At 44.8% G+C, this 13,799-nt stretch overlaps 1 protein-coding gene across 2 annotated transcripts in view; it reads right to left on the bottom strand.

Annotated features, from left to right (window-relative positions):
* Nucleotides 1-13,799, bottom strand: part of unc45b (unc-45 myosin chaperone B) — a 77,670-nt gene that overhangs the window by 20,792 nt on the left and 43,079 nt on the right. For both annotated transcript variants that reach the window (XR_015759911.1, XM_043716985.2), the window contains exons 11-12: nt 9,386-9,480; nt 1,837-1,978 (exon numbers count right to left, since the gene is read on the bottom strand). Coding sequence is in view for 1 of the 2 variants with exons in the window: in XM_043716985.2 (XP_043572920.1) it covers nt 1,837-1,978; nt 9,386-9,480 (237 nt within the window). In the remaining variant the exon portion in view is untranslated. The remainder of the gene's footprint in view (nt 1-1,836; nt 1,979-9,385; nt 9,481-13,799) is intronic.

Here is a 13,799-nt window from a genome sequence, read left to right on the forward strand (position 1 = left end):
TGTGAAAAAATCTGAAGATACTTCATAGATGCTTTATGGGCGGCACGGTGGCACAGTGGTTGGCACTACTGCCTCACAGGTTCAATTCCCGCCTCAGGCGACTGACTGTGTGGAGTTTGCACATTCTCCCCATGTCTGCGTGGGTTTCCTCCGGGTGATCCGGTTTCCTCCCACAGTCCAAAAATGTGCAGGTTAGGTGAATTGACCATGCTAAATTGCCCGTAGTGTTAGGGGCAGGGGTAAAATGTAGAGGAATGGGTCTGGGTTGCGCATCGGTGTGGACTTTTTGGGCCGAAGGGCCTGTTCCCACGCTGTAAGTAATCTAATCTAGATGTATTAGAAAGGAAAATTTGACACCAAACCATATCAGGAGATTGAGCCATAGAGTTGTACAGCACGGAAACAGACCAATTTGTCTATGCCAACCAGATATCTTAAATTAATCAAGTCCCATTCGGTCCATATCCCTCTAAACCCTTCCTATTCATGTACCCATCAGCTGCATTTTAATTGTTGTGATTGTACCAGCCTCCATTACTTCCTCTAGCAACCGATTCCATAAACACGTCACCCTCTGTTGTCTTAGATCTCTATTATCTCTTTCCTCTCTCACCTTAAACCTACTTTTGGACTCTCCTACCTGGGAAAACAATCTTAACTATTCACCCTATTCATGTCCCTCAATCATTTTATAAACTTTTGTAAGGTCACCCCTCAGCCTCTGATGTTCCAGAGAAAATAGCCCCAGGCTACTTAACCTTTCCCTATAGCTCAAATCCTCCAACCCTGGCAACATCCTTGTAAATATTAAGACCTGTGGCCAAAAGCTTGTTCAGAGGTCACTTTAAATAAATCCTTAAATGAGGAAAGAGGGGTAGGGGTGGAAAGGTTTGAGGGAATTCCAGACACTAGGGCCCAAGCAGCTAAAGACATAGATATAAAGGTGGAATGGTTAAAACTGGGAATGATTTGGAGATGCCGGTGTTGGACTGGGGTGTACAAAGTTAAAAATCACACAACACCAGGTTATAGTCCAACAGGTTTAATTGGAAGCACACTAGCTTTCGGAGCGAGCTCTATCACCTGATGAAGGAGCGTCGCTCCGAAAGCTAGTGTGCTTCCAATTAAACCTGTTGGACTATAACCTGTGTTGTGTGATTTTTAACTTAAAACTGGGAAGGCTGAGATTAGAGAGCACAAACATCTCCAGATTTGTGAGGTTGGATAAAATTGCAGAGAAAGTGAGGGGTGAAGCTATGAAGGGATTTAAGAACAAGGATGAGAATTTTGAGACCAAGGTCTTGCTTGACTGAAAATCAATGTAGGGTCAGTGAGCGCAGGGTTGATGGTTCAACAGCATTTGATACAAATTAGGACACAAATGGCAGAATCTAAGGTGAACTCAAGTTCATGGACAGTGGAAGAAAGGACATCAGCCAGTGCATTGGAATATCCATGTAAGGGGTTAACAAAGGCATGGCAAGGGCTCACAGCAGCCAACACAAGGTTGTGGAAATCAGAGGTGGAAATCAACAGGCATTACAATGTAAAAGACATGAAGTTGGAAGCTCACCTTGAGGTCACTTAAGACACAATGGTTGTGAAAAGTTTGTTTCAGCCTCAGATGATCACTGGAAGAGGGGTGGACTGAGCTGAGGAATGCAGTTTGTGATGCAGAATGAAGATAATAACTTCTGTGTTCACAAAAGCTGGAAAGATCCTCATAACGATGCAAAAGAGGCAAATACTACCACATTCCTCATTCATTGATCTTTACAATGAAGGAGGTTGTAATACCATATAATACATTTAAATGAAACTATAGAGAGCATCTACCTTTGACAACTCAAACATTGCCTGCATCGCTGGTTCATCCTCTACAAAATCATCTTTCACGTCTGCGTCCAGTGTCAGGTAAGCCATTCCTTCAATCGCCCACTTTCTCGTACGAATGTCAATATTTTGATTGCATAGCCACCTAAAAAAGGAATTTAATTCATTTCAGGGTAAAAAATAATTTTATTCACATTAATCTATACAAAGCATATCTTGACATTTAAATTAGGAATTGAAAAGTCATGTTCTGATGTCCATTGATTGCTCTCATCATGAAGCTGTCTGGTTCACAAGTGGGTATGAGAAATGTCAGAATTTTTTAAATAAAATCCCTACACTGTGGCAACAGGCCATTTGGCCCAACAAGTCCACATTGACTCTCTGAAGAGTATCCCACCCAGTTCTATTCCCCTACCCTAATACTTTACATTTCCCTTTATTAATGCACCTAGCCTACATATCCCTGACGACTATGGGCAATTTAGCATGGTCAATTCACCAAACCTGCACATCTTTGGACTGTGGGAGGAAACCAGAGCACCCAGAGGAAACCCACGGAGACACGGGGAGAATGTGCAAACTCCACAAACTACCCAGCATTGTGAAGCAGCAGGGCTAACCACTGAGCCACCATTTATCTTTTTAAATCAGGTTTTGTTCTCTGTGTCTCCCACATGAATAGGAAAAACATTTTTCTCATTTTAACTTGCCACTCATGAGCACGGTGTTATCATGTCAGTGGTTCAGCGGTCAATTTGGACACAGCAAGTTCCCTCAAACACTGATGTTACAGTAACGAAGAAATCAAGCGTGTTTTTGTATTGCTAATTAAGAGATAAATATTACCTAGAACACTGGAGAGAACTACTTTTCAAAAAGATTGACATAGAATCTTTAACATCCACTTGAGAAGGCAGTTGCGGCCTTAGTTTTCATTTCAGCAGATAGTCAGTACCCCTGCCATTATAGCATGCCTTCAGTATTTCATTGGGAGCGTCAGTCTACATTGTCTACTCAAGTATTATTTGTTCCTTTATTCATTCATGGAGTGTAGCACACTGCCCAGGCTGGCATTTATTGCCCACTCTAATTGCCTAGAGGGCAGTTGAGAATCAACCACACTGCTGTAGGTCTGGAGTCACACGTAGGCTACTCCAGATAAGGATGGCCGTTTCCTTGCCTAAAAGCCGTTAGTGAACCAGATGAGCTTTTCCAACAATCAACAATGCTTCATGGTCATCATTAGATTATTTTCCGAATCCATTCAGATTCAACCATCTGCCATCACAGGAATCAAACCTGAGTCTCCAGAACAACACTGGGGTGTTGTCCAGTCAATTGTCCAGTCAGACTAACATTAGGCCATCACCTCCCAAATATGTCTCACGATCTTCCAGTTTAGGGGCATAAACGCTATCCAAGGACCCATAGCTGACACACAAATCCATAGCTTAGAAATACCAATGTGTACATGTAAAATATAGCAAACGTTTTATTAACCAGCATGATATGTGCCAGTTGATGAAATATTCCGGTTGATCAAGAGGTTCCCATAATCAATGTAAAAACACGCGCTAAGTAATGGAGACCAAAAGCAGGGGAGATAAACATTACTACTTAAATCACTAAAATAATAATGCAACTTTGCCTTTAATAAAACCTACTGGCAGAGAGCTTTCTCACTAGAACCCTCGACTGACTACTCAGACACTGCAATAAATCGCGGTATTTAAGGGGAAATTGACTTGCTAATTCATGTGGCCATTTGATTGAACAACAAATATATTTACATTAAGGTAAATAAACTTTAAAAACTATAATAATTGGACAAAATAACACAGTGAACTTCGCGTATTTGATGTATATACATTTTGCCGGTTTATCAAGAGTGCCCATTTATTATATGTCAGTCAAAACAGGGTTTGTTAAATTTTGAAATACATTTATTTATCTCACCTTCCACAATAATGCTGAACAATTCTTTCAGTCATAGAATCATACAGCAACGGAACAGGCCATTTGACCCACAATTCTATGCCGACCAACAAACACCAAACCTCTCTAATTCCATTGCACTTGGTCCATTTTGTACTATGCGCATTGGGAAGAAATCCACACAGACACGAGAACAATGCACAAATTCCACACAGACAGTCATCGAGGCTAGAATCAAACCCAGGTCCCTGGTGCTATGAGGCAGCAGTGCTAACCATTGAGCGACCATGCTACATCCTTCTAGAGAAGTGATTTCATGATCTACTCTGCCTACGCTTCATAATTTTGTTTTAACTCAATCAGACTCCCCTCAGCCTCCTCTAATCCAAAGTAAACAAACCCAACCTATCCAAACTCTTCTCATTATTGACATTTTTGATCCCAGACAATATTCTGGCGAATCTCCTCTGCATCCTCTCCAGGACAATCACATCCTTCCGAAAATGTGGTGACCAGAACTGCACACACTACTCCATCTGTGACCTAACCAATGTTTTTTGTTAAGTTGTAACAAGATCTTGGAGATCTTGTTAAGTTGTAACAAGATCTCCAAGAAGTCTTGCATATTCCGCCTTTCTCTGGTGGAACATCAGAAATTTGCTCTATGTTAACTCCAACTTTTGTGATATATAGGATTACAAATTGATAATGATCTGAAAGAACATTGATACAAATGGGTCTATGAAATTTTGATGAAACTGTACCTCTCTTTTTCATTTTTTAACTAATTTTGCCAAGGTATTATTAACTGCACTAGACAAATATTTAACAAAGTGGAAAACATTGTTTGGTTAGATAAGGAATTGAAGATTATGTGTAGTTTGTGTGATGTTGTCAAATGAAGTTAAAAATACACAACACCAGGTTATAGTCCAGCAGGTTTAATTGGAAGCGCTAGCTTTTGGAGCGCTGCTCCTTCATCACCACAACCGCCTGATTTTTAACTTTGTACACCCCAGTCCAACACCGTTATCTCCAAATCATGGCTGTCATATGAGCTTGTGTGGGTAAGCAAGTCATTTTTAAAATACATTCTATAACTAAACTTGGTGAAACTTTCATGTACAAGGCCACAGATCCATGAAGGTGTCAGTACAGGTAGACAGGGTGGTGAAGAAGGTATACGAGATGTTTGCCTTCATTATCTGGGGCGTAGAATGTAGAAGCAAGGAGATCTTGTTACATCTTAACAAAAAACATTGGTTAGGTCACAGATGGAGTAGTGTGTGCAGTTCTGGTCACCACACTTTCGGAAGGATGTGATTGTCCTGGAGAGGGTGCAGAGGAGATTCGCCAGAATATTGTCTGGGATCAAAAATGTCAATAATGAGGAGAGTTTGGATAGGCTGGGTTTGTTTACTTTGGATTAGAGGAGGCTGAGGGGAGTCTGATTGAGTTAAAACAAAATTATGAAGCGTAGGCAGAGTAGATCATGAACTCTATGCTACTCTATCCCCACCCCCACCCTCCTCTAGCTTATCTCTCCATGCTTCAGGCTCTCTGCCTTTATTCCTGATGAAGGGCTTTTGCCCGAAACGTCGATTGTGCCTGTCCTCGGATGCTGCCTGAATTGCTGTGCTCTTCCAGCACCACTGATCCAGAATCTGGTTTCCAGCATCTGCAGTCATGTTTTTACCTCGTTGATTTTAACCCTACTGCGAATCCTCTTGCAAGGATGCCTGCCTTGAAGAAGTTTTCCTCCTCTCTCTACAAGAATCTCAGGGAGTCTCTCTCCCACTGCAACTCCCAGGTCATTTCCTCAGCCCTGAAGCTCTTCAACCATGTCCTGAAACAAACCCGCTACTACAGCCACATTTGCTTCCTCAGTGCCTGCCTCCGTAACCAACTCATCCCACACGGACTCCGGACCACCTTTAAACCAGCAGAGTTCGGACCCGAACAGGACAAACAGTACAGACTACAGATTCAAAACCACCAGCAACAGTTCTCCTTCAAGATCCTCCGCTCCACGCTTGCAGCAATGCGCTGGCACCTAACCTCTCTACAGTCTGCCCTGCCTCAGCTGAGGGCCACACTCTCTCAGAATTGCAAAGGACCCACTCTGTACTACATCCTCAGGAGAATCCATACTCTCAACAAACAGTATTTCAATTCCATCTCAAACATCAAAAACTGTAAGTACAACAAACTTTTATCTACCCACCTCCATAACCAGCGCTCCTCAAACTTTCCAGAAGATTGCCCTGGCCTCGGAAACACCATTAGCCATGCGGCTGATGCAGCTACCACCCCCACGCTGATTGATGATGTCACTTCTGCCCCCATCATGGCCACTCCCACAGCCACTTCCGCCCCTCACATCATCGCTGATGCCACACGCTCAGTGACTTCCACCACCCCTACTGCCGTGTCTGCCACCACTTCCGCCCCCACCAGCGCCACTCACCTGCATTCTGCTGACACGCCCCCCCACAGACCCCACTGTCACTATCCCCACCCCCCAGAACCCCGAGGGGAACACTACCCCTGCTCATGACTCTACCCCCATTCCCCCCACCATCACACCCACTCCAGGTACTGGCTCCGACCCCACTCCCAGCTCTACACCCACACCAGCTCCCAGCTCCCAGCCCTGCCGAGTTTTCACCATCCCTCCAGACCTCCCCCTCACTGAGGACGAACGATCAGTCCTCAGCAAAGGACTCACCTTCGTCCCCCTCCGTCCACGCATCAATGAATTTAATACACACCGTGACATCAAACAATTCTTCCGTCGCCTCCGCCTCCGAGCTTACATTCACAATCAGGATTCCCGCCCATCTTCCGAGGACCCCTTCGCCCACCTCCAACACACTGCATCCACTGGACACCCCGCACTGGCCTAATACCTGCCCTCGACCTCTTCATTTCCAACTGCCACCAGGACATTAACCGCCTCAACCTGTCGACCCCCCACGCCGACTCCAACCTCTCACCCTCACAACGCGCAGCCCTCCAATCCCTCTGCTCCAATCCCGACCTCACCATCAAGCCAGCGGATAAAGGGGGCGCAGTGGTAGTCTGGCGCACTGACCTCTACATCGCTGAAGCCAAACGCCAACTCGAGGACACCTCTTCCTACCGCCCCCGTGACCATGACCCCACCCCCATCACCAAACCATCATCTCCCAGACCATACAGAACCTCATCACCTCAGGAGATCTCCCACCCACAGCTTCCAACCTCATAGTCCGGGAACCCCGCACTGCCCGGTTCTACCTCTTTCCCAAGATCCACAAGCCTGACCACCCTGGCCGACCCATTGTCTTAGCATGCTCCTGCCCCACTGAACTCATTTCTACCTACCTCGACACTGTCCTATCCCCCCTAGTCCAGGAACTCCCCACATACGTTCGAGACACCATCCACGCCCTCCACCTCCTCCAAGACTTCCGTTTCCCCGTTCCCAACGCCTCATCTTCACCCTGGATATCCAATCCCTCCACACCTCCATCCGCCATGACCAGGGCCTCCAAGCCCTCCGTTTTTTCCTCTCCAGACGTTCCCAACAGTACCCCTCCACCGACACTCTCATTCGCTTGGCCAAACTGGTCCTCACCCTTAACAATTTCTCCTTTGAATCCTCCCACTTCCTCCAGACCAAAGGGGTACCCATGGGCACATGTATGGGCCCCAGCTATGCCTGTCTCTTTGTTGGCTACGTAGAGCAGTTGATCTTCCGTAATTACACCGGCACCAATCCCCACCTCTTCCTCCGCTACATTGATGACTGCATTGGCGCCACCTCGTGCTCCCGCGAGGAGGTTGAGCAATTCATCAACTTCACCAACACATTCCACCCTGACCTTAAATTTACCTGGACCATCTCTGACACCTCCCTCCCCTTCCTGGACCTCTCCATCTCCATCAGTGACGACTGACTTGACACTGACATTTTCTACAAACCCACCGACTCCCACAGCTACCTGGATTACACCTCTTCCCACCCTACCTCTTGCAAAAATGCCATCCCGTACTCCCAATTCCTCCGCCTCCGCTGTATCTGCTCCCAGGAGGACCAGTTCCACCATAGAACACACCAGATGGTCTCCTTCTTTAGAGACCGCAATTTCCCTTCCCACATGGTTAAAGATGCCCTCCAACGCATCTCGTCCACATCCCGCACCTCCGCCCTCAGACCCCACCCCTCCAACCGCAACAAGGAAAGAACACCCCTGGTGGTCACCTTCCACCCTACCAACCTTCGCATAAACCAAATCATCCGCCGACATTTCCGCCACCTCCAAACAGACCCCACCCCTCTCCGCCTTCCGCAAAGACCGTTCCCTCCGTGCCTACCTGGTCAGGTCCACGCCCCCCTACGACCAACCCTCCCATCCTGGCACCTTCCCCTGCCACTGCAGGAACTGTAAAACCTGTGCCCACACCTCCTCCCTCACCTCCATCCAAGGCCCTAAAGGAGCCTTCCACATCCATCAAAATTATATCTGCAAATCCACTAATATCATTTATTGTATCCATTGCTCCCGATGCGGTCTCCTCTACATTGGGGAGACTGGGCGCCTCCTAGCAGAGCGCTTTAGGGAACATCTCCGAGACACCCGCACCAATCAACCAAACCGCCCCGTGGCCCAACATTTCAACTCCCCCTCCCACTCTGCCGAGGATATGGAGGTGCTGGGCCTCCTCCACCACCGCTCCCTCACCACCAGACGCATGGAAGAAGAACGTCTCATCTTCCGCCTCGGAACACTTCATCCCCAGGGCATCAATGTGGATTTCAACAGCTTCCTCATTTCCCCTTCCCCCACCTCATCCTAGTTTCTAACCTCCAGCTCAACACTGTCCCCTTGACTTGTCCGGACTTGTCCGACCTGTCCAGCTCCTTTTCCACCTATCCACTCCACCCTCTCCTCCCTGACCTATCACCTTCATCTCCTCCCCCACTGACCTATTGTACTCTATGCTACTCTATCCCCACCCCCACCCTCCTCTAGCTTATTTCTCCACGCTTCAGGCTCTCTGCCTTTATTCCTGATGAAGGGCTTTTGCCCGAAACGTCGATTTTACTGCTCCTCGGATGCTGCCTGCATTGCTGTGCTCTTCCAGCACCACTGATCCAGAATCTGGTTTCCAGCATCTGCAGTCATTGTTTTTACCTTCTTGCCAACCTATAATGACTCCTGCTCCAGCAGTATCTCAATTTTAACACTCATTCTTCAGTACAAATCCTCCCATTGCCATGCTAATTTCTCTAATTGCTTGCGGAACTATGACTCTGCAAGATATCTGCATTCTTCTAATTCTGAATTCTTGAGCACTTGTAATTTTTATCACACCTCCATTGTGCATTCAGCTGCCTGGAGCCAAATCTGTGGAATTCCCTCCCTAAACTTCTTAATCTCTCTTCCCCTCTTTCTAATATTCCTTAAACCCCACATGACCAAGCTCATGTGTTCTAATATCTTTTCATGTGACTTGTTGTCAAATTCTGTCCAATAATGTTCCTGTGAAGCACTCGAGCCTATTTCCAACGTCAAAAGTGCTATATGAATGCAAGTTGCTGTTAAAATACGGTACTTGAGATACTTACTTTCTGCATTGTTTTGCAAGTTTTTCAGTGGATCCTTCGGAGAACTGCCTCAGGCTGTAGTCAGTACCCCCTGCTGATCCAAGCTTGCACAGACCCTATCAGGAATACACACAAATGTTGAATAGTTCATCAACTTCACCAACACATTCCACCCCAACCTTAAATTCATCTGGACCATTTCAGACACTGCCCTCCCCTTCCTGGACCTCTCCATCAATGGTGATCGACTCTACACTGACATTTTCTACAAACCCACCAACTCCCACAGTTGAATAATGGTGAAGAGAAACCAATTACATTTGCCTCAGGTACATTCGGCATTGGTGAGTAAAATTATGCTCAGATAGAATAAAGCATTGTCTTTGATTTTGAATTTAGAAGATGTCTGATTACTTCTGTAATCATCAATCCACCATCAAAATTGATCGTAAGCAATTAATGGTTATTTGGATCCATAAGCTCTGATCTGGTGTAGCTATAGCCTGAATGCAGAGATGGGCATTAATTTTGTCTGTTTATTGGTATAACATTAAATAAAAAGGTAAAATTGCACAATCTCATTAGAGAGAGACAGCTGGTGGAGATTTGACCTGTTAGTCACAGATCAGCACATAAACAGACGTACAGGTAGAGATTACTGGGCAGAGGTTTGGGAGGGTCATGGGAAATTGACAGTGAAGAGCTTCTCAAAGTCTAAAGCAAAATAATGCATTTTCCAACCAAGTGTTGAACAGCAAGACATGATACTTGCTAGTGAGCCATGTAATGCCTATTTACATCCATGGTCATCCTCATCAGCACATTATCATACCTCATTAATATGCAGTTTCCAATTCTCCCAACCACCAGATAGAAACTAGACGACAACAATTCCCAACATCAAAGCCAGTTGTTGCGGACAAGGCCAGACCATTCAAAACATCCTTAAGCAGGCAGCCCTAGACCTAACTTTGCAATTTGTTTCGGTAAGTGTACAGTGAAAGTTACCTGGCGTAAGATAGCTCAGTTGACTACTAGATTTTAAAACAGATGAAAAATTATTCACAAAATTAAACAATGAAACACAAAGAACAGAATAAAGAGCCCCTACAGGACTCAACTTATCCAACTAGACTTAATTATGTTGTTCTGAATACACACAATAGTCCCAATAAGCAAACTCCCTTTAAAACCCAGTATAAATGGAACACATGTTTACAGGTTGAAGTTGAAGGCAGAAAGTGGGAGAGTTTCCATACAGCTCCCTATTGAACTTCCCAGTTCAAGACTGAACCAGAACTGCTCAGCTCAGCTAGCTAGAAAGCTGACCACTCCTATTTCATTATACAGTCACTTCTAAAGTATGACCACTTTGGCTTGAAGTCTCATCTGTTTACATATAAAGAAAAGGCCTTTCAAAATCCTTTTCACTTCTGTACCAAACCAGACTGATCACAGTCCGGCCTGGTTTATTGCCCCTCTAAAAAATATTAACGACAGAGTCTCCTTAAGCGAAGAAACAGCTTTTGGAAAAAAAGGGACTAGTTTTGTGACACAGTGCAGTAATCTTGTTTCTCCAGCCCATCACCAGTTCCTCTAAGCCTCCAACTCTCACCAACATCTCAGGGCATGCTCCCCAGGCAGTAATCGTACAACCACTCCACTCAGCCCCTCTGCATGGATGAGGAGGACAGATTAAGTGGCAAGTTTGGGAAGAGAGGGTGAAACAACTTGCTGGGTCTTATGAAGTGAGATCCTCATTGAAACTTCCACAAATACCCCCATCCTCAAAGATGGAAGAGCCCAGCACATCAGTACAAAAGATAAGACTGAAGCAATCACAGAAATCTTCAGCCAGAAGTGCCGAGTGAATGATACATCTCAGCATCCTCCAGTGATCCCCAGCATCTCAGGTGCCAGTCTCCAGCCAATCCGATTCTCTCTACATGATATTAAGATCTGGAAGTAATGGATATTGCAAAGGCTATGGATCCTGACAACATTTAGGTGATAGTACTAAAGATGTATGGTCCAGAACCTGCCGCTCCCGTAGCCAAGCTGTTTCAGTACAGTTATAACACTGGCGTCTTCCCGACTATGTGAAAAATTGCCCAGGTATGTTCTGTATACAAGAAATCCAACTCAATCAATTATTGCCCCATCAGTCTACCACCTTTTCAAAGGCAGCCAGGGCTCGATCATCAGTAAACTGGTGGAATATATCATCATCAGTGCTATCAAACAGCATTTGCTCAGCACTGCTCAATGACGCCCAGTTTGGGTTCTGCCAGAGTTTCTCAGCTCTGACCTCATTACAGCCTTGGTTCAAACCTGGACAACAGAGCTGAATTCCAGAGGTGACCTTCAAGTGACATCAAGGCTACCTTGTACCATGTGTGGCATCGAAGAGCCCAGCAAAACTGGAATCAATGTCAATTAGGATCAAAGAGTCCACTGATTGAAGTTATACCCAACACATAGAAAAATGGTTGTGGTTGTTGGACATCAGTCATCTCAGCTCCAGGATGTTATACAGGAGTTCCTCAGAGTAGTGTCCTAGGCCCCACCATCTTAAACTGCTTCATCAATGACACTCCCTCCATCATAAAGGTCAGAAATGGGAATGTTTGCTGATGATTGTGCAATATTCAGCACCATTTGTGACTCCTCAGATACAGAAGCAGTCCATATTCAAATATAACAAGGTCTGGACAATATCTAGGCTTGGCTGAAAAGTGGCATGCAACATACACCAGTAACAAGTGCCAGACAATGACCATCCACAATAAGAGGGAGAAAGTGAGGACTGCGGATGCTGGAAATCAGAGTCAAGAGTGCGGTGCTGGAAAAGCACAGCCAGTTAGGTAGCTTCTGAGGAGCAGGAGAATCGACTTTTCAAGCATAAGCTCTTCATCAGGAATGAGCTCACCACATCCACAATAAGAGACAATCTAACCACTGACCCTTGACATTCTGTGTTACCATCATTGAATCCCCTATTATCAATATTCTAGGGCTTAGCATTGACTAAAAAAATTCAACTAGAATCGTGTATACACACAGTGACTACAATAGCAGAGGCTAGGGATACTGCGGCGAAAGTGAGGACTGCAAATGCTGGATAAAAATCCAGAAATCAGCCTCCTTAAGAGCATTGTGGGTCTACCTACAGCACATGGACTGCAGTGGCTCAAGAAGGCAGCTCACTATCATCTTCTCAAGGGCAGCCAGGGCTGGAGAATAAATTCCAGCCAGTAAGTGATGCTCATATCCTGATTGTGAATAAATAAGTTGCAATGTGAGCTACATGATCTCAGGATGAGATTTTTAAAGGGTAGAGCAAGGAACTATCTTTGGTGGCCATGGCTGGGTAAGTACATAGTAAGAACAGTGATTGGGTATGGATGCAATCATGGAAATGGCCAACTAGAGCATGGCAGAGACTACACGTTGATTATACAGGATTTGAAAGTCAACCACCATTTATTGCAATTGGTAGCTTTTCAAAGTACATTGAGAAATTCCCAATGAATCAAACAACCTGGAAAGTATTTGCATGGTTTGATTGCTGCTTTTGTTGCTGCCCAGAGCAAACTCTGTCGAACAATGGACATCAGTTTTCTTCAAATGAGTTTTCAAGTTTAATGAGAATGACAAGGTAAAATGCATTAGTGTTCTACCTTTTCACCCTGCTTCAAATGGAGCAGCAGAGCACACAGTACAAATTGTTAACATCCTCTTGTTCAACAAATGCAGGATAGAAACTGAAAGAAATGCCAAATTTCATTGAATCACAAACTGGTGATCTTTTTGTTTATTTATTGTAACACACCACATTCTCCAACTGGTAGAAAGCCAGCTGAATTATTTCTTAGAAGACAGCCTTGAACAAGGTTTTCATTGGTGAAGTCACATACTGTCGACAGTGGAAGAAAAGTAATTCAGAGAGAAAGAGAGTCATGAACAGAGTTGAGTGAGAGAAAGAAACAGAAGTTGATGCACAAGGTGAAAGAATGTCTTTATAAGCGGTTCCCACAGAGAGCTGTAAAAGTATGTGGTTCTTGCACATATTTAGTCAAGATATTTGATAGTGGAAAGGTTAGATCTGGACATGCAGGTTATACTTTATCTTCACAAGTTCTTGAAAAGGAAGGGAGTTGGGAAAAATCGAATGAAACTGATGAATTGGAATACAAGTAGCATGCTAATAGTTAATCCAACAAAATTAGAAAGCAGGCATACATGTTTGATGAAGGACAAATTCAATTGAACGTTATCAGAGAAAACCTCCCCTTGGTTTCAGTCAAGGTCCTTCTCCAAGTTCTGAAGGTTTGCCTCAGGTAACCTCTTAGGAATAGAAAACCAATTGTTAGGTTAAACTTGTAAATAAATGGAAAACAAGACATGTGCCAATTGGATGGAATTTTGAATGTTG

This window comes from Chiloscyllium plagiosum, unplaced genomic scaffold, assembly GCF_037043375.1.
Source record: "Chiloscyllium plagiosum isolate Xiang-an unplaced genomic scaffold, Cpla_swu_hap1 HiC_scaffold_2, whole genome shotgun sequence".
Lineage (NCBI taxonomy): Eukaryota > Metazoa > Chordata > Chondrichthyes > Orectolobiformes > Hemiscylliidae > Chiloscyllium > Chiloscyllium plagiosum.